The 27,274-nt window shown below is 47.5% G+C and overlaps 1 protein-coding gene across 8 annotated transcripts in view; it reads right to left on the bottom strand.

Annotated features, from left to right (window-relative positions):
- The window catches only part of MYO1D (myosin ID), a 360,936-nt gene that overhangs the window by 96,311 nt on the left and 237,351 nt on the right, over positions 1-27,274 (bottom strand). For all 8 annotated transcript variants that reach the window (XM_005282854.5, XM_065577933.1, XM_065577932.1 and 5 more), the window contains exon 21: positions 23,780-23,934. In XM_005282854.5, the coding sequence (XP_005282911.2) occupies positions 23,780-23,934 (155 nt within the window). The remainder of the gene's footprint in view (positions 1-23,779; positions 23,935-27,274) is intronic.

Genomic DNA, 27,274 nt, shown 5'->3' with positions numbered 1-27,274 from the left:
GCAGAATGAGCACAGTAATTAAGAACTCCAACATATAAACTAAGTGTTAGAAACCTAGTTCAAAGGAACTATCATTAAATTAGCCTTGCTTCTATCCCAAAAATGGTATTTAATCTGAAGTTACTTTGTACAGTGATCCTTAAAAAAAACAACAAACTGATTAAAAAAAGATTTCAGCATTCATACCACGGTGGCCATGAAATACTCTGTGCACCCCATACAGGGTGACTTAAACAGAGACCCCTTCCACAACTTCCTTTTACAACTAGTGAAAACATATCCTCAGCTGCCACAGGTGTCGAGTGTATCAAGTGTGAAGCACTGCTCTGAAGTCACATTACAGGGTCACTATCAAACTGGAGATTTTACTGCTGGATCTACTTTCTTTTCATGGCCACCTCTTGACAGGCACCACAGAGAAACCTAACACTTGCCATCTGCATACAGTGATTTTCAGCTAATAATAGTTTAACAAGGAACTCTCAAAGTCTCTCTGAAGCAATGGGTCAGCTAATCCCTTTCACAGAGAGGATTTTACTTCTAGAAAACTGAAGCCAGCTGAGAAAGAAGATATTTCCTTTTATTTATTTTGAGTTGTAGGCTTTGCTTTGATGGGGAAGTCCTGGCTTTGTGATGAATATTTAGGGACAGAAACTTGCACTGTTCCCCTATGAGACGTGATCACTATTAACTAGTTATTTTTATTGGCCTGTCAAAAAAGGGATGGCTGGTGACCCAGCTTTCCCATTTAACTGGCAGTGCTGACAGGTGCCTTTTGAAACATCAAGTGAGATGGATACGTTGTGTATCCAAGGGAAGACCAAAAGGCAAGTATTTGCCTACCATTCTGAAACATTTGGAGAATTATCTGGGTAACAGCAACCCAAGACTGGGGTTATTTTTAGATTTAGAAGCTTTCCACTGTTACATCAATGAAAAAATGTGAACAAGCAAAAAAAGCTATACCATTATCTGAGGTACGTAATATTTGTATACTGTCATCTATGTATAGTATTCTCTTGCTATAAGGAAACATCTACCACACATATAACAATGCTGGATATATGGCAACCACCACAACTTGGGGCACCTGAGCATCTGCCATACGGCATACCCAGCACAAAGAGAACACCAACGAGGATTATTTGAATGCTTTAGTCCATAAGGTCACAGGATCTGGAATGTAGTCAATAGATGGAAAATTCACCAACTTCTCAGCTGTTCCCAAGATTAGGGAATTTTGAATAATGTGGATGTTTAACACAAGGGTTAGGCATAGTCGGGGACATAGGCGCTGATTCTGTGGGTGCTCCAGGGCTGCAGCACCCATGAGGAAAAACTGGTAGGTGCTCTGCACCCACCGGCAGCTCCCCACTCAGCTCCCCAGCCCCAGTTCACCTCCGTCTCCTCCCCTGAGCACGCCACTGCGTCCTGCTTCTCCTCCCTCCCTCCCAGTGCTTGCGCCACGAAACAGCTGTTTCATGTGGCAACCCGGGGGGAGGGGGGAGAAACACAGCGCGCTTGGGGGAGGAGGCAGGGCCGGGGTGGGGATTTGGGGAGGGATCCAATAGGGGCAGGGAGGAGCAGAGTTGGGGCGGGGACTTTGGGTCGGGTGCGAACACCCACCGGTGCCGAAAAAAGTTGATGCCTGTGGTTGGGGACAGATCGGTCTATAACAAGCCTTGTGGATGGGGGGAAGGGGAAGCTATATATGTGGTATATCTTGACTTCAGTAAGGCTTTTGATACGGTCTCATATGACCATCTCATAAACAAACTAGGGAAATACAACCTAGATGACGCTACTAAGGCGGGTAAATAACTGGTTGGAAAACCCATTCCCAGGGAGCAATTATCAGTGGTTCACAGTCAAGCTGGAAGGGCATAACAAGTGGGTCCCACAGGGAACAGCTCTGAGTCTGGTTCTGTTCAATATCTTCATTAACGATTTAGATAATGGCATAGAGAGTACATTATAAAGTTTGTGGACGATACCAAGCTGAGAGGGGTTGCAAGTGCTTTGGAGGATAGGATTAAAATTCAAAATGATCTGAAAAAACTGGAGAAATGCTCTGAAGTCAATAGGATGAAATTCAATAAGGACAAATGCGAAGTATTCCATTTAGGAAGGAACAATCAGTTGCACACATACAAAATGGGAAATAACTGCCTAGGAAGGAGTACTGCGGAAAGGGATCTGGGGGTTATAGGGAATCACAAGCTAAATATGAGTCAACAGTGTAACGCTGTTACAAAAAAAGCGAACATCAGTCTGGGATGTATTAGTAGGAGTGTTGTAAGCAAGACACGAGAAGTCATTCTTCCACTCTACTCTGCGCTGATTAGGCCTCAACTGGAGTACTGTGTCCAGTTCTAGGCGCCACATTTCAGGAAGGATGTGGACAAATTGGAGAATGTCCAGAGAAGAGCAACAAAAATGATTAAAGGTCTAGAAAACATGACCTATGAGAGAAGATTGAAAAAACTGGGTTTGTTTAGTCTGGAGAAGAGAAGACTGTGCCAGTGCCAGCCAAGACGACACTTCTTGCTCTGCCTCCAAATCCCTCAACACCCGTGTACCTGAAGAAATAGAGCAGCTGAGGCGCAAGACTGTGGATTAGACAGAACAATTTTGGAAGGTCTGTCCCTTTTCTTGTACACTACTCCTGCCAGGGAAAGAGAGACCTTTCTAAAGGCCTTTTGTAATAGATAAGTCAGTGCCAAACAAGTCAAGGCATTTATTAGAACAAGAAATGACTGGCTCAGAGGGCAAAGGCAGTCAAAATATTGCCCATATTTTATTTTCATATAGTATATTATCTGTTATATTATCCAGCATTTTTATAAAATGCATCCCAAATAAGGTTACTACCTGTTCTGAATCTCTCTGTATAGTCATATAGGATTAGTTTGCAGGAGGTTTAAAATGCCAAACTAGCGTTAGACAAGGAAAATGGTTTGCCATGAGAAGGTGGTGATATACTGCAAATCAGCTGTGAAACAGAGGCCCATAGGTGGCTCACTGCTGTGTATCAGCAGCTCTTTGTCTGGGCTGACATATTCACCTAACACACAGCTGTCAATCTGAATTTAAAATGGGTCATATAAGAAGATACTATTGGAAAATTAACGCATTGATCATTAATATTATTGCATAATATATGTACAATGTATGCAAGGAGTTATGAATATATGCATACACTATATGCTAGAATTATGTTCTTAAATGTGATTGGCAAGCAATGCATTAGTTCAGTTTGTTCTAGACAATGGAATGTGCATTTGCTTGGCTGACCAGCCTAGTCATTTGGCAGAGACAATGAAGGTGTATTTACATAAAAATTAAACGAAGTATCAAGCTAACAAGGGGAGGAAGTAATGACTCTACTATCAACAGCAGAGGAGGAACCAGCATAAAGTCTTCACCAGACTGCATAGCGTCTCTTCCCAGAAGGAGAAAAAGAAGTTTATCTGAAAATACATTTCAGAGGTTTACTGGACTGTACCCTAAACAATAAGCCAAGGGTGGCCAAATTGTGGCTCTTTTACAGTTAAAGTGTGGCTTGTGGAGCCCCCCATGTTCCCTATTTACAAGACATGGTGGGGAGCTCAGGGCCTCTGCCTTCCAACAGGTGATGGGGTAGGGGCTTCTGCCCAACAGGGAGGGGATCTTGGGCTTCAGGGACATGCCTGCTGGGGCTCAGGGATTCAGCAGGAGTGAGGCTGAAGCGCTGATCCCCGGCAGGTGCCTCCTGTGGGGGCAGAAGTCCTGATCCCCAGCAGGCATGGCCTGGCTCTCGAACTTCTGAAGACTGTCGTATGCAGCTCAGAGGGTCAGTAAGTTTGGCCACCCCTGCAATAAGTAATTGAATCAACTGATTGCATACAATCTTACTGTATTATAAAAGTGTATCAAGTAAGGTCTTTTATGAAAGCCTGTGATGCATTGGTGATTAGTTTCATTGTGAAATGGGTTAAGTATAGAGGTGAGAGCAACAGGGGTGATGTCGTGGTGGGCGTGTGCTATAGACCACCGGATCAGAAGTATGAGGCTTTCTTTGGACAACTAACTGAAGTTTCCAGATCACAGGCCCTGGTTCTAAAGGGGGACTTCAATCACCCTAACATCTGCTGGGAGAGCAATACAGCAGTGCATAGACAATCCAGGAAGTTTTCGGAGAGTGTTGGGGACAACTTCCTGGTACAAATGCTGGAGGAACCAACTAAGGCCATGCTCCTCTTGACCTGCTGCTTACAAACAGGGAAGAATTGGTAGGGGAAGCAGAAGTGGGTGGCAACCTAGGCAGCAGTGACCCTGAGATGGTTGAGTTCAGGATCCTCACAAAAGGAACAAAGGAGAGTAGAAAAATACGAACCCTGGACTTCAGAAAAGCAGACTTAGACTTCCTTAGGGAACTGATGGGCAGGATCCCCTAGGAGGCTAATATGAGGGGGGAAAGAGTCCAGGAGAGCTAGCTGTATTTTAAAGAAGCCTTATTGAGGGCACAGGAACAAACCATCCCGATGTACAGAAAGAGTAACAAATATGGCAGGCAACCAGCTTGGCTTAACAGCGAAATCTTCGGCGACTTTAAACTCAAAAAGGAAGCTTACAAGAAGTGGAAACTTGGACAGATGACTACGGAGGAGTATAAAAATATTGCTCAAGCATGCAGGGGTGTAATCAGGAAGACCAAAGCACAACTGGAATTACAGCTAGCAAGGACTTTGAAGGGTAACAAGAAGGGTTTCTACAGGTATGCTACCAAGAAGAAGGTGGTCAGGGAAAGTGTGGGACCCTTACTGAATGGGGGAGGCAACCTAGTGACACATGATGTGGAAAAAACTGAAGTACTCAATGCTTTTTTTGCCTCGGTCTTCACAGACAAGGCCAGCTCCCAGACTGTTACACTGGGCAACAGAGGGGAGGAGGTGAGCAGCCCTCAGTGCTGAAAGAAGAGGTTAAGGATTATTTAGAAAAGCTGGACATGCACAAGTCCATGGGTCCAAATCTAATGCATCCAAGGGTGCTGAGGGATTTAGCTGATGTGATTGCAGAGCCACTGACTATTATCTTTGAAAATTTGTGGCGACTGGGGGAGGTCCTGGATGATCGGAAAAAGGCAAATATAGTGCCCATCTTTTAAAAAGGGAAGAAAGAGAACCCGGGGAACTACAGACTGGCCAGCCTCACTTCAGTCCTTGGCAAAATCATGGAGCAGGTCCTCAAGGAAACCATTCTGAAGCACTTGGAGGAGAGGAAGGTGATCAGGAACAGTCAACATGGATTCACCAAGGGAAAGTCGTGCCTGACCAACCCTGATTGCCTTCTATGATGAGATAACCGGCTCTGTGGATGTGGGGAAAGCGGTGGATGTGATATATCTTGACTTTAGCAAAGCTTTTGATACGGTCTCCCACAGTATTCTTGCCAGCAAGTTAAAGAAGTATGGACTGGATGAATGGACTATAAGGTGGACAGAAAGTTGACTAGATTGTCGGGCTCAACGGGTAGTTGGCAGCTGGTATCAAACGGAGTGCCCCAGGGGTCGGTTTTGTTCAGCATCTTTTTTAATGATCTGGATGATGGGATGAATTGCACCCTCAGCAAGTTCACAAGATGACACTAAGCTTGGGGAAGAGGTAGATATGCTGGAGGGTTGGGATAGGGTCCAGAGTGACCTAGACAAATTGGAGGATTGGGCCAAAAGAAGTCTGATGAGGTTCACCAAGGACAAGTGCAGAGTTCTGCACTTAGGACAGAAGAATCCCATGCACTGCTACAGGCTGGGGTCTGACTGGCTAAGCAGCAGTTGTTCAGAAAAGGACCTGGGGATTACAGTGGACAAGAAGCTGGATTTGAGTCAGCAGTGTGCCCTCGTTGCCAAGAAGGCCAACGGCCTATTGGGCTGTATTAGTAGGAACATTGCCAGCAGATCGAGGGAAGTGATTATTCCCCTTTATTCGGCACTGGTGAGGCAACACCTGGAGTACTGCGTCCAGTTTTGGTCCCCCCACTACAGAAGGGATGTGGACAAATTGGAGAGAGTCCAGCGGAGAGCAACGAAAATGATTAGGGGGTTGGGGCACATGACTTATGAGGAGAGGCTTAGGGAACTGGAGTTATTTAGTCTGCAGAAGAGAAGAGTGAGGGGGGATTTGATAGCAGCTTTCAACTACCTGAAGGGGGGATCCAAAGAGGATGCAGCTAGGCCATTCTCAGTGGTGGCAGATGACCGAACAAGAAGCAATGGTCTCAAGTTGCAGTGGGGGAGGTCTAGGTTGGATATTAGGAAACACTATTTCACTAGGAGGATGGTGAAGCGCTGGAATGGGTTACCTAGGGAGGTGGTGGAATCTCCATCCTTAAGAGGTTTTTAAGGCCCGTCTTGACAAAGCCCTGGCTGGGATGATTTAGTTGGTGTTGGTCCTGCTTTGAGCAGGGGGTTGGACTAGATGACCTCCCAAGGTCTCTTCCAACCCTAATATTCTATGATTCTATTAATACTATATAAGAAATTATGGATAGTCACTAATATTGTGCTTTAATGTCTGACCAGACAAAGGGAGAGGAACAGGTTTTCTCCCAGACAGAAGGGAAGGCAGATATCTACCTATCTCCTATGTAATTTATATATATTGGAAGCAAAACAATGGAAGTCTCATTTACATATGAATCAGCAGGGGGGTGGGAAATCTGGAGGAAGGAAAGAACAGCATAAGGCCATCCTGCGTCTGGGGACAAGACAATGTGCTTAGGAAGATGGGAAGAGAGAGAAGAAGCCATCTTGGCATCCATCACTGGATAGACACAAGGGGCCAAAGCTCGGGCAAGCTGAGAAAGATGGGTCCTTCAAGGAAGGGGCTGAAGTCTCGGAGCTGAATATAGTTGAGAAACCTGCATAGGCAAAGATCTTTCATCCAGGGAGACAAAGAAAACCAGCCACTTATACAACTGTGGAAGGTCCTGGCTGAGAGAAAGTGAGCCATATCTGGAAAGAAAAAGATTGATAAGAAATCAACCTTGACCCAAGGTTGTAGCGTGTGGAGTTAAGTCTTAGCCTCTAGAAAGCGTATGTTATTTTTATTCACTTGTAGCCATTTTGTCTTTTTCCCTTGTGCTTGAACTCACTTAAAACCTCTTTTTGATCATTTTGGATTAAATATACTGGCCTTTCTTTTAATCTAAACCAATTCAATGCTGTGTTTGAACAGAAGTAATAAGCTATGCTTTGGTCTCTTTAAAGGAGCAATAAACTGTATTAATTCTCTGAGTGCTCCAGGAAAGGGGCTGGACCCCTCAGGACAGATGGTTTTGGCAAAATTAGGGACTGGGGTGTATGTTGGGGACACCCTGCAAGTAGTAGCCTAGGCTGGTGGAGACCAGGGTGGGGCTGTTGCATGGTAGGACACACACACACACACACACACACACACACACACACTCTACAGGCTGTTGGTGTCCAGGCTGTGAGCCACAGCAGCAGAGCATTTAAGGCACCCAGAGCTACAAGGCCGGCAGTGACAGCCCCTCCTTGGTCTAGGGTGCACTCCAAAATGTTACAACATTACATTTCAAGATACAGGGCAAATAGCAAAGATGGAACGCATGGTCCCAGGGCAATCTTCAGTCTACTACACAACCCAGAAAGCAAAATACAAATTGAACTGGATATAAGAGGGAAAAATAATGTCTTAATTTAGCCTTAAACAAAACATTACATGCCTGGTGAACCAAACAAGAACATTCCAGATTCAAAGGCCTCACACTTACCACCAAGGTTTACCTTCAGAGCATATCTAAATTACCTGAAGTCATGTAACATAAGACTTTAGAACACAGACCAGTACAAGCTGCACATGTACTAAGTCATTACCACACAGAGGACTAGACCAACACAATGAAATTTACTAACATTATAAAACAGACATATGAATTTACTGCAGATATGGCTTTACCTAACAAAGGAATCCTCTAGTCTGGAGACTGACTGATGGGCTAACCATGGCTGTTTGGATGTGGTTAACCCAGTCAGTTCACCTGACTAGATTCTTCTCTGAAAGAGAAAACACTTTCCAAGAAAGCAGCGAGATAACACTTTACACATCAAGCACAAAGTGATCTATAGACATGATGAAAGAGAAATAACATTGAAATACAAATTGAAGGCCTAGTCCTGAGAAGTGCAAACCATTTGCAACTCCCATTCAGTTCAATTCATGTTCCAGCCCTGAATATACATCCTTTGGCAAGCAGAAGCCCAGTGACCTTAGAGCTGCCTAATCATAGAATATCAGGCTTGGAAGGGACCTCAGGAGGTCATCTAGTCCAACCCCCTGCTCAAAGCAGGACCAATCCCCAACTAAATCATCCCAGACAGGGCTTTGTCAAGCCGGGCCTTAAAAACCTCTAAGGAAGGAGATTCCACCACCTCCTTAGGGAACCCATTCCAGTGTTTCACCACCCTCCTAGTGAAAAAGTTTTTCCTAATATCCAACCTAAACCTCCCCCACTGCAACTTGAGACCACTACTCCTTGTTCTGTCATCTGGTACCACTGAGAACAGTCTAGATCCATCCTCTTTGGAACCCCCTTTCAGGTAGTTGAAAGCAGCTATCAAATCCCCCCTCACTCTTCTCTTCTGCAGACTAAATAACCCCAGTTCCCTCAGCCTCGCCTCATAAGTCATGTGCTCCAGCCCCCTAATCATTTTTCTTGCTAGTAGTATCTTGGATGCTATTTCACCCTTTTAGATACTTTGTTATACAAGAAAAAAATGGTTACATTCCATTGCAGATGTGTATTCCACTTAGGTGAGTGTGCACCCAGCGTGTCAGAGCCGGAGAGTTTGCCTAGCAGTAACCTTAGGGAGCAGCATTCATGTCTGTTGCCCCTCCCATAGCTATATAAGGCAGTGCCACCCCAACCCCCCTCCGTTCCTTCGCTCCGAACACCCATGATAGATGACTCCGATGCAGAAGGGACGAAGGGCAGGTCATGGAATACACATCTGAATCACATCTTAAAGAACCACACAGTTACAGTAAGTAACCATTTCTTCTTTGAGTAGATGCAGATGTGTATTCCGCTTAGGTAACTCACAAGCAATACCCCTCTCAGGAGGCGGGGCTTGAAGTCTACCTACATTAGTATTTGAGGACCACCCTTCCAAAATGTTTATTGGCTCTGGAAGATGTAATAATGGCATAATAGTCTGTAAATGTAAGTATGGATGACCCCGTGGCAGCCTGGCAAATATCCAATATGGAAAGGTTACTGAGGAACACTCTTGACGTTGTTTGCATCCTTGTCGAATGAGCTCGTATCCACTGAGGCGACATAGCCGAAGATATTTCCCATGCAGTCTTGATACAAGATGTTATCCATCGAGTGATGGTCTGTGAAGATACCACTTGACCCATCATGCAGTCTGCATGACAGGAACAGATACGGTGAAGCACAAAATAGTTCAGTATTATCCAGACAGAAAGCTAGACATTCTCCAGACACCCAAGGTATGTAGACAGGGCTCCTCCGGAGATGAATGCGGCTTAGGAAAAAAACACAGGTAAATATACCGCCTGGTTCAAATGAAACTGAGACCACTTTGGAGAGCAAGCCTGGACCAAAGCCCCCCCATCCCCTCTGAGAACAGAACAGGTGACATTTCCTGTTCTCCCTGTAGCAGATGAGAATGCCCCAGACAGTGAAAACTACTGAGAGAATACTCGTCTTCAGGGACTACTCGTGACTCAAGGAAAAATACCTGCTGAGATGGTCCACGAGATGATTCTGTACCCTGGACAAGTGGACGGCTATCATAGTAATGCTCTCCTTGATGCAAAACTGCCACACATTGATCACCTTTAGGCAGAGCACCCTGGAGCGTGCGCTCCCTTATTTGACCACATAGTACCTCATGGTCATATTTTGGCAAGTATCTGAATCACCGAGTGTCTGATATGGTCCCTAGAAGGCGCATCATGCATTATGGATGGCCCGAAGCTTCAGAGCGTTTATATGGAATGAGGCCTCCTATATCTTCAGCGACCTGAGGTGTGCCTCCCAACCCAACAGGAAGGCATTAGTATCAACTGACTTGGTTGGTGAGAGCCAGGCGAAAGGAATGCCCTGCCAAACATTCTGTGGACACGTCCACCACTGCAAGGAGTCTAGGACCAGTGGAAGGAGACAAACCAGTCTGTCCAGAGGAGGTTAGGACAGGAGATTGTCCTGAACCACATCTGAAGGGGGTGAAGGTGCAGCCTTGCAAACCTGGTCACCTGCTTGCAAGTGGACATGTAGCCTAACAGTCTCAGACATATTCGAACTGTTATGGAAGGCTGAGATTGCAGACTCAGGAAAAGACGTCGAATTGTCTGAAAATGGTCAGTCAGAAAGAATGCTCTTGACTTTGTGGAATCTAATGGGGCCTCAATGAACTCGATTTTTTTAGTAGGATTCAAGGCTGACTTTCTAGTGTTTAGAATGAGACCCAGAAGCACAAGCAAGGGCAATGTGGTGCTGATGTGAGTGAGCACTTCATCTCTGGATCTCCCCTCAGTAACCAGTTATCGAGGTAAGGGAAGATATGGATTCCCTTTTTCTGAGGTATGCCGTAACCACCACAATACATTGGTGAAAACTCAGTGGGCGGAAGAGAGGCCAAATGGGAGGACCGTGTATTGAAAATGGCATTTTCCCATGATGAAGTGAAGGAATTTTCTATGGCTTGGTAAAATCACCACATGAAAGTAGACATCCTGAATGTCCAGAGCAGAAAACCAGTTGGAATTGCTGACTTTAGCACCGCACTGTCGAATGCTGCATCATCTCGGGCATGCTGGGTAATGGCATATTGAGAAGTGAAAGTGTGGACTGATGAGCATGTCCCCGCCCTGCAGATCTCCTGGATCAGGACCTGGCCCAGGAGTGCCGCCGAGGAGGGCTGCGTTCTTGTAGAATGTGCTGTCAATGCAGGGGCAGGTATCTTTGCCAAATCATCATAAGCCCAGATACAAGACGTGATCCACGATGAAATTCTTTGAGACAACACCAGGAGGCCCCTCAGCCTGTCTGCTACCACGATAAATAGCTAGTTCGATATATGAAACGGCTTTTTGCATTCAATATAAAAAGCCAAGGCTTGCCGAACGTCCAAAGAGTGGAATCTTTGTTCCCAGCTGTTGGTATGAGGCTTAGGGTAAAAGACTGGGAAGAAAATGTCCTGATTGTCATTAAACAGAGACAACCTTTGGGAGAAAGGCTGGGTGGGGCTTAAACTGCACCTTGTTCTTATAAAAAACGGTGTAAGGAGGGTCAGAAGTTAGAGCCTTAAGATTGGACACCCTCCTAGCTCATGTTATTGCGACCAAGAATGCCACCTTCCATGGCAGATAGAGTAATGAGAAAGTCACTAGGGGCTTGAAAGGGGGCCCCATTAGTTTTGAAAGAACCAGATTAAGGTCCCAAGCTGGGATCGGCTGCCTAACTTGTGGGTATAATTTCTCAAGTCCTTCAAGAAACTGACCAACCATCAGGTTAGCAAAGACCGATCAGCCAGCCACTCCCGGGTGGAAGGCTGAAATGGCGACCAGGTGAACCCTTATCGATGAGACCAACAGGCCCTGCTGCTTTAAGTGTAGCAGATAGTCTAAGATGAGTGGTATTGATGACAGCATCGGAGAGGTACAGCTCTGCGAACACCAGATCGAGAATCTCTTCAACTTGGCCAGGTAGGTGGCCCTGGTGGAAGGTTTCCTACAGTCAAGGAGAACCTCCCTAACAGGTTCAGAACAAGTTAGCTCTACCAGGTTTAACCATGAAGCTTCCAAGCTGTGAGGTGGAGAGACTCGAGGTTGGGAGGCTGGAGTCGGCCACGATCTTGAGTGATCAGGTCCGGAAGCAAGGACAATGTGACTGGGTTCTCCACCAATAGCTCCAGGAGCATGGTATAACAGTGCTGGCAAGGCCAGGCTGGCGCTTTCAGTATGACTGCGGCCCCCTCCCTATGGCTCTTGAGTAGAACCTTGTGGGCAATCAGGATAGGTGGAAATGCCTAAAACAGGTGGTCCTTCCAGGGGAGGAGGAACACGTCTGCAAGCGAGCCCAGACTGTGATTCAGGAAGGAACAGAACTGTAGGCACTTCCTGTTGCTTTTTGTGGCAAACAAGTTGATCTGGGGAACTTCCCAGCGTTGGAAAATGGTGTTCACCACGTCTGGGCGAATGGACCACTCGTGGTTGTGGAAGGACCTGCTGAGATGGTCCGCCATATCGTTTTGAGAACCCGGGAGGTAGGATGCCTCTAGGTGTATTGCGGGGGCTTGAAGTCCCAGAGCTTGAGGGTTTCCTGACATAGCGTCAGTGACCAGGGACAGCAAGGGATGCGGTTTGGCAAAAGGGACCCCCGTGCATACCACTTGTGGATCGAGCCACCATTGGAGAGATTCAAGAACTTGCAGTGGGAATGTGACTACCTTGGTCAGACTGTCGCAGCCTGGTCGATATGCCAATGTCAGGCAGGCCTGGCCAAGTCTGAGCCTCAGACTTGCGTGTTATACTACATATGTACAAGATACCATATGTCCAAGGAACTTCAAGAAATTCCTTTCTGTAGTGCTGGGTTATTGCCTGAAGCCTTCTATGATGTCATGAATTGTCTGAAAACGAGACTCTGGCAGGAAAGCTCTGACTTGACCCGAATCTAACACTGCCCCTATAAAAGCTATTCTCTAGGTGGGGGATAGAGTTGACTTTTGTACATTCAGCAGGAGACCCAGCCTGTCAAAGGGAGACCTTATCATGCTGACGTGCTGTTCCATTTGTGCCTTGGAGCGCCCCTTGACCAACTAGTTGTCGAGGTACGGGAATACCTGCACATGCCTTTTTCTCAGGAAGGTGGCTACGATTGCCATGCACTTGGTGAAAACTCAAGGGGCTGCTGACAGGCCGAAGGGGAGGACTGGTAATAGCTGCAGTTCACTACGAATCTGAGAAAGCATCTGTGGGATGGGACCATCGATATGTGGAAGTATGCGTCCTTCAGGTCCAGGGCAGCGTACCAGTCCCCCAGATCCTGGGGGTGGGGATGATGGCAGCCAACGAGACCGTGTGGAACTTCAGCTTCTTCATGAATCTGTTGAGGCCTTGCAGGTTGAGAATGGGTCTGAGACCCCCTTTGGCTTTGGGGATTAGGAAATATCTGGAGTAAAAACCCTTCCCCCACCGCTCCCGAGGAACCTCCCTCCACCACTCCCATGACCAGGAGCGTTTGAACCGCCTGCATGAGGAGTTGCTCGTGAGAAGGGTCCCTGAAGGACAAGGAAGGAGGGTTGGAGGAAGAGGAGGAGCAGAACTGGAGAGAATGCCCCACGTCTATCGTGCAGAGAACCCAGCGGTCTGAGGTTATTTGATCACCTTTGATTTGACCACCTTCTCGGCCTGTAGCCCCCTGTTATGAGCCAACCTGCGCAACAGCTCCTGATGCGCTTTATCATCAATGGGGGGCGGCCCAGAGGAAGAAGACCCCACCACCGCCTCATCAGGCGACAATGACGAAGACGCCTGAGGCGGTACCAGGCCCTCCTGTCCCTCCGGCTCCTGGAATCGTCCTGTCCAGTGCCTTGCTGGTAGTGGCCTTGATGCCAACCATGGTGCCAGGACCCGGACGGGACTCTGGGCTGCGGTGCGAAGCTGTCTCGGTGCCTTGTGGTGGAAGATGGACCTGGGGCGGTGGAGGTGCATGCCTTTCTGAAATTACTAACTGGGAGCCCCTGGAATAAGTGCCCTGGGCCTGACGGTATGCCCATGGGGTCCAGAATGGCCATTGCTTGGGCCCTTGCCACTGCACCATCAAGGGGCCTTGACCTGCCTCCTATCTATAGTGGTGTCGCTCCAATGGGTGCTGGCTGCGCCTGGAGTAGTAGGATTCTGCCTCTGAGTCCGATGACTGGGACTCCGAGCACGGAGACCACATTGGTGCTGAGTGGTATGGTGCTGGGGGGATGGTGCTGCAGAGATGGCGAGCGGTGCCGCAATATTGCGGCTTGCCTCTGGCCTACGTCATGCCTTGCGATGCCAGAGGCATATCTCACCTGACAGGGGACTGTGGTGCTGTTATGGCAATCAAGTCCCTGGCCACTTCGAATGTGTCCGGGTGAAAAGGAGCTCCAACTCCTCCATCTGCCACTCTCTAGCAGGAGAGTCCAGCGGCGCCAGACTCAATGGATCCCCTGCAGGCCTGAAGTCGACACTGCAAGGCGCTGGGTGCTCCTGCACGGGATGCATACCACTAGCGCTGTCAGTCCCTGCAGCTCCCATCGTGGGCGAGTGCCTCTTGTGGGGCACTGGTTAGTGTGAGCGGTGCAGTGTGGCCGCAGCAGGTTTCAGCACCAGGAATTGACAGTGTCAAGAGTCTCTATATGTAGAGAAGTTCCTCGGTGCCGTAGCTTCTCTGCTGGAGGCTGGCACGCTCCGCGCTGAGGTGCTAGGTGCCATGTCCTGCTGGCCCAGGACCAGTTGGGTACAGAGGGCTGCCTTCATAATAAGGAGTTGTTTGAGCCCAAAGTCCCTTTCCTTCTTTGTTCTCAGGTGGAACCCTTTGCAGATCTTACAACGATCTGTTTGATGCGTCTCCCCCAGGCACTTCAGGCAGGAATCGTGGGGGTCACCCTTTGGCATGGGCTTGTGGCAGGTTCCACACGGTTTAAAGTCTTGCGATCAAGGCATGCCCTGGACCCCAAGAGGGGAAGGAACTGGGGGGGGACACCCCCAACCCTAGCTAACTACTAACTACTACAACTAACACTATTTAACTATTTACAGGTTGACAAAACCAGAGATCACTAGGGGAAAAGCTTGCCGAAGCAAGAGAGACACTCAGCTCCAATGACTGTCACTGGTGGTAAGAACGAACTGAAGAGGCAGTGGGTCAGCAGGACCCTATATACGGCGCCATGAAGGCACGACTCCAGGAGGCGCCTGAGCTGACCTGACAGGTACTGCTAGGGGAAAAACCTTCCAGCGACTGTGCATGCAATGCGCCCACATCTACTTGGAATTGACATAAACAAGCACTCAAAGAGCCACCTCATATACCTGATATATTTGTAGAAGCTATAAAGGTACAGGATGGGTCTCGCCCCTCCCTTGGATTTGGACATCAGGAAGTAACGGGAGTAGAAGCTGTGACCCCAGTGTTCTGGCAGGCACTTCTCCACTGCTTCCAAAAGCGAGATGACCTGCTCAAGGAACAGTATCTCATTCATGGGGTCCCTAAAGAGGGACAGAGAGGGTGGGTGGGGAGGAAGCAGGGAGAAGAACTGGATGGCATAACCCAATCTGACAGTGTCTAGGAACCAGTTGTCCGACATGATTGGGTCCCAAGCATTGTGAAAGCAGACCAGCCTGTCCCAAAAGGGGCGGGGAGATGAGCAGGGAGGAGCAATGACTGGAACAGTTCTGGATCAAGGAGTCAAAATGGGCACTTAGACGGCACGGGGGGATGGCATGTGGACTGGCCGAATGCTAAGCCTGACTGTGGGATCTATCCCTCTTTCTGGAGTAGTCCTGTTGCTTCAGAAGAAGGAAAGGTTGAGCCCCTCTGCGCCACCAGCATGTACAACCCCAAGGAACTCAGGGTAGCCATGGAGTCCTTGAAGGAGTGCAGACTGTCATCAGCCTTCTCCAAACACAGGAGTTGGCCACTAAAAGGCAAGTCCTCAATGGCTTGGTGGAAATTGGGTGCAATACCTGAGTTCTGCAGCCAGGAAGTCCTTCTCCTGGTGACCACAGAAGCAATCGCCCTGGTCAAGGTGTCCATGATGTTGAGTGCAGACTGCAAGGACGTCTTAGCCACCACGCAGTCTTCCATGACAAACTCCCAACATACCTCCTGTGAGGTCTCGGGCAGCTAGTCCATGAACTTGGACATAGCCGTCCAGTTAAGAAAATCATATTTGGACAGCCGAGCCTGCTGGCTAGCAATTCAAATTTGTAAGAACAAAGACATGTAAATCTTCCTGCCCATAAAGTCCAATAATTTGGAACCTCTGTCCTTGGGGGTGGACTTGCATTTGCCCTGCTAGGCCTAATTATTCACCACAGTCACGACTAGGGAATTTGGAGCTGGATGGGAATAAAACCCCTCAAATCCCTGCATGGGAATGAAATTGTGCTTCTTCATGCATTTAGCTGCTGGCGGTATGAAGGCCAGAGTGCTTCAGAGGGCGTTAGCTGGTTTGAGGAGCACGTCGTTAATTGGGAAGGCGACTTTCCCAGGGACAGAAGGCCGCAAAATGTCCACCAATTTGTGGGTGTTCTCTTGCAAGAACTCTGCTTGAATGCCCAGGGACATGGCTGCACAGTGCAAAAGGTTAAAATCTTAAAATCTTCCAATACCAAAGAGGAGAATAAGCTAGGCGGCACTGCATCATCTGGAGATGGGGACGAGGCCCTTAACTGAGGCCTGGTCTACACTACGAGTTTAGGTCGACTTTAGCAGGGTTAAATCGAATTAAGCCTGGACACGTCCACACGACGAAGCCCTTTCTTTCGACTTAAAGGGCCCTTTAAACCGGTTTCTTTACTCCACCTCCGATGAGGGGATTAGCACTAAAATCGGCCTTTGCAGGTTGAATTTGGGGTAGTGTGGACGGAATTCGATGTTATTGGACTCCGGGAGCTATCCCACAGTGCTTCATTGTGACGGCTCTGGACAGCACTCAACTCAGATGCACTGACCAGGTAGACAGGAAAAGCCCTGTGAACTTTTTAATTTCATTTCCTGTTTGCCCAGCGTGGAGAGCACAGGTGACCACGCAGAGCTCAACAGTACAGGTAACCATGATGGAGTCCCAGGATCGCAAAAGAGCTCCAGCATGGACAGAACGGGAGGTACAGGATCTGCTTGCCATATGGGGAGATGAATCAGTGCTAGCTGAACTCCGTAGCAGTAAACGAAATGGCAAAATATTAGAAAAGGTCTCAAAGGCCATGAAGGACAGAGGCCATAACAGGGACGCACAGCAGTGCTGCGTGAAAATTAAGGGGCTAAGGCAAGCCTACCACAAAGCCAGAGAGGCAAACGGAAGGACTGGGGCAGAACCGCAAACATGCCGCTTCTACGCGGAGCTGTATGCCATTCTATGGGGTGCAACCACCACTACCCCAACCGTGTGCTTTGACTCCGTCAATGGAGAAACACGCAACAGGGAAGCGGGTTCGGGGTACGCAGAAGATGATGATGAAGACAATGAAGATAGGTCACAGCAAGGAAGCGGAGAAACTGGTTTCCCCAACAGCCAGGATATGTTTATCACCCTGGACCTGGAACCAGTAACCCCCAAACTCACCCAAGGCGTTCTCCCAGACCCTGAGGGCACACAAGGGACCTCTGGTGAGTATACCTTTGTAAATATCACACATGGTTTAAAAGCAAGCATGTTTAATGATTAATTTGCCCTGGCAATCGCGGCCAGTACAGCTACTGGAAAAGTCTGTTAACGTGTATGGGGATGGAGCGGAAATCCTCCAGGGACATCTCCAGAAAGCTCTCCTTCATGTACTCCCAAAGCCTTTGCAAAAGGTTTCTGGGGAGGGCTGCCTTATCCCGTCCCCCATGGTAGGACACTTTACCATGCCAGGCCAGTAGCACGTAGTCTGGAATCATTGCATAACAAAGCATGGCAGCGTATGGTCCCGGTGTTTGCTGGCATGCAGACAACATCCATTCCTTATCGCTCTTTGTTATCCTCAGGAGAGTGATATCATTCACGGTCACTTGGTTGAAATGGGGTGATTTTATTAAGGGGGCATTCAGAGGTGCCCGTTCCTGCTCGGCTGAACAGAAATGTTCCCCGCTGTTAGCCACGCGGTGGAGGGGGGGGGGGGGCAGAGGGGTGAAGGGATCATCCCAGAGAATTGGGTGTGTGTGTGTGTGGGCGGGAGGGTAGTTGGGTTTGTGCTGCATGTTAACCCAGAAACCCCAGCCCCTCCTTTTACATTGCAAACTCATTTTAAATGGCCAACCCAACGGGTCCTTGGTATGGGAAATGAGGGCGCTACTGTTTGAAACCATTCCCACATGTTATGAGGGTTAAAAAAGCCAAAAGACTGTGGCTTACCATGGCTCCCTGCAAGCCGAAATCTGTTGCCTGGCACCGCGTGAGTGATCTCTCACATCAAACCAGCAGGCCCTCAATAGAAGAGGAAAAATGCGACCTTGTAACGAAAGCACATGTGCTGTGTAATGTGAACAGTAAAATTTAACGTGAAAGAGTGTACCCATTGTTCTCTAAAATGTGTCTTTTTAAACCACCTCTCCCTTGTCCTCCACCAGCTGCAAATGCATCTCCTTCGCAGAGGCTAGGAAAGATTAGAAGGAGAAAACGGCGGACTCCGGATGATATGTTCACGGAGCTCCAGATGTCCTCCCACGCTGAAAGAGCACAGCAGAATGCGTGGAGGCAGTCAATGTCAGACTACAGAAAAGCACAGTATGAACGAGAGGAGAGGTGGCGGGGCTGAATCGCGGGATGAACAGAGCAAGTGACGGGCTGAAGAGGATAGGTGGCGTCAGCTTGCAGACAGAAGGCAAGAGTCGATGCTCTGGCTGCTGGAGCATCAAACTGATATGCTCCAGCGTATGGTTGAGCTGCAGGAAAGGCAGCAGGAGCAGAGACCGCCGCTACAGCCCCTGTGTAACCAACAGCCCTCCTCCCCAAGTTCCATAGCCTCCTCACCCAGACACCCAAGAACACGGTGGGGGGCCTCTGGCCACCCAGTCACTCCACCCCAGATAATTGCCCGAGCATCGGAAGGCTGGCCTTCAATAAGTGTTAAAGTTTTAAAGTTTGAAACTGCAGTGTGTCCTTTTCCTTCCCTCCTCCCCCACCCCTCCCGGGCTACCTTGGCAATTATCCCCCTAGTTGTGTGATGAATTAATAAAGAATGCATGAATGTGAAGTAACGATGACTTTATTGCTTCTGCAAGCGGTGCTCGAAGGGGGGAGGGGAGGGGAGGGTGGGGTGGTTGGTTTACAGGGAAGTAGAGTGAACCGGGTGGGGGGGGCGGAGGGTTCATCAAGGAGAAACAAACAGAAGTTTCACACCGTAGCCTAGCCAGTCACAAAACTCGTTTTCAAAGCTTCTCTGATGCGCACCGCGCCCTGCTGTACTCTTCTAACCGCCCTGGTGTCTGGCTGCGCATAATCAGCGGCCAAGTGATTTGCCTCAACCTCCCACCCCGCCATAAATGTCTCCCCCTTACTCTCACAGATATTGTGGAGCGCACAGCAAGCAGCAATAACAATGGGGATATTGGTTTCGCTGAGGTCTATCCGAGTCAGTAAGCTGCGCCAGTGCGCTTTTAAACGTCCAAATGCACATTCCACCACCATTCGGCACTTGCTCAGCCTGTAGTTGAACAGGTCCTGACTACTGTCCAGGTTGCCTGTGTACGGCTTCGTGAGCCATGGCATTAACAGGTAGGCTGGGTCCCCAAGGATCACGATAGGCATTTCAACATCCCCAACGGTTATTTTCTGGTCCGGGAAGAAAGTCCCTTCCTCCAGCTTTCGAAACAGACCAGAGTGCCTGAAGACGCGAGCATCATGCACCTTTCCCGGCCATCCCATGTTGATGTTGGTGAAATGTCCCTTGTGATCCACCAGGGCTTGCAGCAGCATTGAAAAGTACCCCTTGCGGTTTATGTACTCGGTGGCTTGGTGCTCCGGTGACAAGACAGGGATATGGGTTCTGTCTATCGCTCCACCACAGTTTGGGAATCCCATTGCAGCAAAGCCATCCACTATGGCCTGTACATTTCCCAGAGTCACTACCCTTGATATCAGCAGGTCTTTGATTGCCCTGGCAACTTGGATCACAGCAGCCCCCACAGTAGATTTGCCCACTCCAAATTGATTCCCGACTGACTGGTAGCTGTCTGGCGTTGCAAGCTTCCACAGGGCTATCGCCACTTGCTTCTCAACTGTGAGGGCTGCTCTCATCCTGGTATTCTGGCGCTTCAGGGCAGGGGAAAGCAAGTCACAAAGTTCCATGAAAGTGCCCTTACGCATGCAAAAGTTTCGCAGCCACTGGGAATCGTCCCAGATCTGCAACACGATGCGGTCCCACCAGTCTGTGCTTGTTTCCCGGGCCCAGAATTGGCGTTCCACGGCATGAACCTGCCCCAGTAACACCATGATTTGCACATTGCTGGGGCCCATACCTTGTGTGAGGTCTATGTCCATGTCAATTTCCTCATCACTCTAGTCGCCACGCTGCAATTGCCTCCTCGGCTGGTCCTGGTTTTGCTTTGGCATGTCCTGGCTCTGCATATACTCCAGGACAATGCGCGTGGTGTTCATAGTGCTCATAATTGCCGCGGTGATCTGAGCGGGCTCCGTGATCCCAATGCTATGGTGTCTGGGCTGAAAAAAGGCGCGAAACTGACGGAGGGAGGGAGGGGCGAGTGACGACAGGGCATACAAGTACAGGGAATTAAAATCAACAAAGGTGGCTGTGCAGCAGAGAGAAACACAAACAACTGTCACACAGAATGGCCCCCCCCAAGATTGAACTCCAAACCCTGGGTTTAGCAGGCCATTGATTTCACGGAGGGAGGGGGAAGCAAATGAATACAGAACAAATCTGGTCCATCTATTTTTTACATCTTAAGCTGGCAGCAGACGGTGCAGCATGACTGATAGCCCTCGGCATCTTCTGGGTGCTTGGCAGAAGATACTGTACTACGACTGCTAACCATCATCGTCAAGACGGTTCAATAGGACTGCCAGCAGGACTGAGTCTCCAGGAGACAAAGCATGTCTGTCCAGGTGCCTATGATTGAACTGGAGGACGATGGATACCAGTCGTAATACACCATCTACTGCCAAAAGGCAAGGGGCTGCTGCTGTGTAGCAATGCAGTACCACGTCTGCCAGGACCCAGATGGCATATGGTGACGGTGAGCTGAGCTGAGCTGAGCGGGCTCCATGCTTGCCGTGGTATGTTGTCTGCACAGGTAACCCAGGTAAAAAGGCACGAATCGATTGTCTGCCGTTGCTCTGATGGAGGGGAAGGGGCCTGACAGCATGTACCCAGAACCCCCCGCAACATTGTTTTGCATCATCAGGCATTGGGATCTCAACCCAGAATTCCAATGGACGGTGGAGACTGCGGGAACTGTGGGATAGCTACCCACAGTGCAACGCTCTGGAAGTACTCGGTACTGTGGACGCGGTCCGCCGGCATCATGCACTTAGAGCATTTTATGTGGGGACACACACAATTGACTGTATAAAACAGATATCTATAAAACTGGCTTCTATAAATTTGACCTAATTTCGTAGTGTAGACATACCCTTAGTCAAAGATGGATCTTGTTCCAGAAATGGCACACCTAGATGGAGAACTTTGGAGGCTCCACAGAGATAAGGACCACTGGTGCCTGGGCCTGCAGCAGATCTATGGTCACTACTGCAGACCCGGCGAGTGATCTTGCCTTTGAACAAGACAAGGAGGCCATTGATATGGACAGGGCATTGGTGCCCAGTAGGCACCAGGTAAGGGAACTCTATCCCAACCACACGACGGATGCCAATCTTGGGAACTGTAATGGTCCATTAGCAGTCCTTGGTGCTTACTGTGCAATGGAGAGCGGGAGAATGACAACCCTGACTCGAATGCAGAGAAGCCTCGGGATCCCGGTGACAAGGGCAGAGCAGCGAGTAAGTGGTCTGACTCATCTGTCGCCCCGAATGAGGCAAGCAGCAGCATTGCAGATGGAGTCGATATAGAGCATGCCAGTGCTGGAAGTGGTGTCAGTCCCGATGTAAACAGAGGTATCAACTGTACTGACATCGAGGGTGATGAAAGCTGCTAAGGAAGCATCTCCCAGAAGTGGTGCCGAATAGGTTCCCAGTACAAGGTCTTCCGTACCGATTCCGGTACTGGCTCTACCCCCACTACTGGAAGAGAAGCATTGTGCTGCGGTGCCACTAGACAAGGGTTTGGCGGCTCGCTCAATCGGAGGGGCTCCAGATGGCGCAGCCCTAGGAAAGTCCTGGACCAATGGTGAGGTTGGGACCAAAAGGCACAGGAGGTCTGCGGCTGCCTGGTACACCGACAACATGGATACAGTCAGTACCAGCATCTCCCTTGTTGGGACCAGGCTTAAATGCCTGGAGGCTGGGACTGGAGTCAACAAGTACAGGATTTCTAACCTCCCTACTCAGTACTGGAGCAGGGTCAGAAGTACCCGTACTGTCCCACATGCCAGCACCAGCTCTGTGCCAGTCCACACTTTTCCTGAGGGAGGTGGAAGAGTCACCCCAAGACCTGCAGCTGTTTCAATTGGTCTTATACAACCTTATCCTCTCTGCAGGCCACAAGGAATGGCTCCTCAGTTTCTTTTGAGAGGCACCTGCTCCAGAACGTGAAGTGGCAGCGCTCCTGGAGCACAAGGGTGATCATCAACCTGATGACAGCTTCAGTACCGGATCAGGCAGTATGGCCTGTTGAAGCAGGTGCAGCTTGAAGCAAAGGTCCCGAGCCACGTGAATTCTTTTCTTGAACGACCTACAGATCATGCAATGCTCCTTGAGGTGGGCCTCGCAGAGACTGATCCCCACATGTGGTATTGCTCTCTATTGGGGATTGCTCCTCCATACGAAGGGCAATGTTTAAACCCTGGTGAGGGCATCACTGGGGAAAACAGATTACTAGCTAACACTAGCTACTAGCTATATACAATAAAACTAGACTAAGACTATCTGCGAGGTGGTGAGGCTACAACCACCAGCTGTAAGAAGGAACTGAGGCGGGTCGGGGCGGCACTGCCTCATATAGTCAGAGGAGGGGTCACAGCCACAAGCGCTGCCCCTCTATGGGTACTGCTAGGCAAAAATCTCTGGCTCTGGAAATGGGCACGCACACACCTAAGTGGAATACACATCATCATCTACTTGAATTGCTGCTCATCTATAACATAGGACCCTAAAGAACGGCTAAACTGGTCAGACCAAAGGTCCATCTAGCCCAGTATCCTGTCTTCCGACAGTGGACAATGCCAGGTGCCTCAGAGGGAATAAACAGAACAAGTAATCATCAAGTGATCCATTCCCCGTCACTCATTCCTAGCTTCTGGCAAACGGAGGCTAGGGACACCATCCCTGCCCATCCTGGCTAATAGCCATTGATGGACCTATCCTCCATGAATTTATCTAGTTCTTTTTTGAATCCTGTTATAGTTCTGGCCTTCACAACATCCTCTGGCAAAGAGTTCCACAGGTTGACAGTCCGTTGTGTGAAGAAATACTTCCTTATGTTTTAAATTTGCTATTAATTTCATTGGGTGATCCCTCATTCTTGTGTTATGAGAAGGAGTAAATAACACTTCCTTATTTACTTTCTCTACACCAGTCATGATTTTATAGACCTCAATCATATTTCCCCTTTGTCATCTCTTTTCCAAGCTGAAAAGTCCCAGTCTTCTTAATCTCTCCTCAGACAGAAGTCGTTCCATACCCCCTAATCATTTTTGTTGCCCTTTTCTGAACCTTTTCCAATTCCAATATATCTTTTTTGAGATGGGGCGACCACATCTACACACAGTATTCAAGATGTGGGTGTACCATGAATTTATACAGAGGCAATATGATATTTGAATGAAAGCAGTATAATGAGTCAGCACTGATAGAAAGCAAGTTCATCAAACAACTTTAAGGGACGTCACAGATCTGATGAGCTGGACTCTGAATTTTCACAGAAATACTGACCTCTTGAAGTGGTTTGCCAGGACTCCAACCAGCTCTCCAATTCTGCTTTCATTAGTTGGCTGTCTGTTGAAGAGGCAGACAATGAGGTCTTTGTTATCCTTTGTGTGGAAGACCACAAGCTGGTCCTTTCCATTGGAGACACTCAATCCTGTCAACTGCAGAGAGAAAGCACAGAATAGTCTTATGGCATATATCTTAGTAACAATCCTCCACTACCAGAGGAATGGACTAAATCTAATATATCTTTTCCATCTTTAATTTTGATCATCTACTTCAGTACGCTATCCCATCTTTTCAGTTTTTAGCTCTGAAAGGATCACAGAACTAAATTTTTCCATTAGAAACTTTAGTATGCATGGCTTTTTCAATGCTCCCCCTGAAAGACCAGAAAAACTCAAGGGAAGGAAGGGAAGATTGAAACTACACAATATCCTGGAAGCCAGCAGGCGAAACAAAGGACAGGAATAGATTCCCGAGACCTTGCTCAGTCTGGCCCAACTCTCTGTGGGATTACTAGTAGTATTTATTATTTGTATGATCATAGCACCTAGGAGCCCAGGTCACTGACCAGGACTCCATTCTGCTAGGTGCTGTGCCCCCCTCGGAGAATGGAGGAGCCTGTTTCCAATTGTTTGGCGTGCCTACCACCTAGTATCTTTGGAGGGATACCATTATGTCAGGTGGCAGTAGGCCCACAACCCTGCTTTTCCTTTCCAAAGGAAGCCAGCAGCAGAATGGTAGCACAGCTGAGAGCACATTTTTTTCTCTCAAGCTAACAATCTAATGTAGCCCTTTGTATTTAACAATGTGCAGATAATATACAAGATATAAAGAAATTGGAAAATCAAGAGACCCCCGGGAAAAAAAGCAAACAGTAAACTCCACAAAGATCAGATACAGCAGACATTCTTCTCTGGAAATTTAGCTTCTGCAAGCCTCATCAGAGACTGCAGGGCTCCTCTCCAGGAATGTCTGGAGACACCATCCTCTAAAAATGAGGTGGAAGAGCCTGATAAGCATAATACTGATGGAACCTGAAAGTCTTGAGGCATTCTTTCCTAAAAGAATTTCCTTCTACAAACTCCCATCTCCTGTGATCAAATATTCATGCTCATCCAGTCAGAGACTATTCTGTACCCTGAGAAGCCTGCCTGATTTTCAGAGCTGGTCAGGATGCATCATGATTTAAGTTTAACAATCCCAGTACTTTTTCACAAACTGGTATTTCTAAGAATCAGCCTACAAGGCCAGTCAAAGGCTTAACACTAATGTGGCATCCCCTGAAAATATATGCAATGAACACCACAGTAGCCGCTACCAAATTTTGGACAGATCTCTGGCACAAAAGAGCCCTTGACTATTCACCCTCTTCAGAGGTGCCTATGCTGTACTGATCTGAGAGCAGTTCATTGTTTCTGGACTAAGCTTTCAGACAAACTATACAGACTCATTTTAATATGCCAAATACCCAGCAGTGATCTCCTGCACGCAATAGGATTTTACTCTCCACTACCCACAATACTTAAAAAGATTATTAAACAATTTTTAAACGTTACACTTTATGCATGGAAATTGTCAGCTGCCTGAGTGTACAGTGTCCCTTAAAATTAATTTGCATGTTTAAATATCATGCCAGTGATCACAATAGAGCCCCATGGGTTAGTGCTATCTGGGCTTAAGTGTGCAGCTAATGGGGGGAGAGAGAATGAATTGAAATCAATGAATTTCAAAAGCCTGTTTAAAAATTAATAATTAACTGAGCTGCTTTAGGAGGCCAACAGCCCTTGAACAAAGAATTATCTTGTTTTTCTATTTCAGGCTTAAAAAATTAACACCAAATCTTGAACATAGCACATAAAAAGGAAAGAAAATTGTCTCACTAAGTACAAAGAATGGTAATCATTCAGTTTTCCTGGATGTTAGTTGTGAAGGTCAGAAAAAACTCAAAACTCTGAACATCTGTCCTTTTTAAAAATCATAAATATATGTATATACTGTGAAAGGTAGCCAAAATAGAGATTCCTTCCACTGCTTTGTCAATCACCTTTAAACTGCCCTCTGCCATCTTGAAAAATCAGTTTCCCCCCTTTGTAGGGGAGACTAAAATGAATGCTGCATTAAACTATTACCAGCATGCTCACTTTATAGCAGAATCTCAAAACAGAAACACTTTAATCTATACAAGGCTGTAATAGATTGGGAGTAAGGAAGACACGTCTGAAACAAAAATACCAAAATCCTTTGAATCTTCCCTTTTTCCAGAGATCTTTAAGGGTTTTTTTCTGCCTAGATTTTATAAAAAAATTCAAGACGTGTGTTTGTAATAATATATAAGTAAGTTTCCGGAGTAATTAATGACAGATTCCTCAATGTCTAGCATATTCAAACAAATATGGTTTGTAATTCCATACACAAAATCAAAGACTCCTTTTTGAAGAGACAAGGAGGCAATACAAAATCCAGGATCTGAATTGCATTAATCAGTCATTCATTAAGGGACAGTCTTTGCCATTACATATGAGCAATAAGCAGTTAAAGAAAATGGGGAACTACAGGATGGCTTCTTGAGCTAAAAACAGGTTCACGGGTAGCACCAGACATCAGCTGACTGTCTCCAATGAGATTTCCATGGAAACACCATCCCTAAGGATGTTGCCATGTTGATAGGGTGCTTTAGAAATGTTGATAGTGAGTATTGCTGGCAGGCAGATGAATTTCAGCTGGGTTCACCCTTGTACACATTAGAAGGGCAATCCATCTTCCAGATGAACATATATCTTTCTAGCAAGTAACATCTAATAGAGCAAGCACAGAGGCTGGTGGTAATTATCATCCATTTACTTCTTTAAAACATCCACATCAATCCAAAGAACTGTGTTTTTTCAACAAAGAAAAACACCTGTATCATTAAGTGGCTACTTATGCCACCTCCCTCATCAAAATATACACTAATATAAAAACCAGTCCTATTATTGAAGAGACCATATGTGCTGAAAAATGAGAACTACACTAGGCAGCTCAAATGGTAAGGGACAAACTGCAAACATTCAAACCACTAGAAAAGGTATGAAAGCAATCTATAAATAGAAAGAAATGATGGATGAGCTTGAGCAAAAAATCACAGGCCTGGGTTTAATTCAGGGAGCCCTGTAAACCAGAAAAATAAAACATTTCACATATTGTGTCTAAATCATCTCAACTCTGCATTCTCTTCTCCTCACTGCCCATTCCTGCAGGATGCCACTAGCTCAACAGTAAATCATAGGACAAGGATTCAGGCAGCATGCCTCAGCACTATGATGCAATTTCTTGGGAATATTAGAAAAGGACCAAAGGGTCATTCCCTGGAATTAAAACAGATATGACGAGGGGCCCAGGATTGCAAAGCAGTGATTTACTATTACTGTGTTTGAAGAAGACATGCTCATATAAAGCATTTCCAATACAGCACAGTAACATTCTGAGGTCTCTATGCTTCACAGAACATTTTCATTT

Source organism: Chrysemys picta, chromosome 24 (assembly GCF_011386835.1).
Source record: "Chrysemys picta bellii isolate R12L10 chromosome 24, ASM1138683v2, whole genome shotgun sequence".
Classification (NCBI taxonomy): Eukaryota; Metazoa; Chordata; order Testudines; family Emydidae; genus Chrysemys; species Chrysemys picta.
This window is presented reverse-complemented; position numbering and strand designations above follow the sequence as displayed.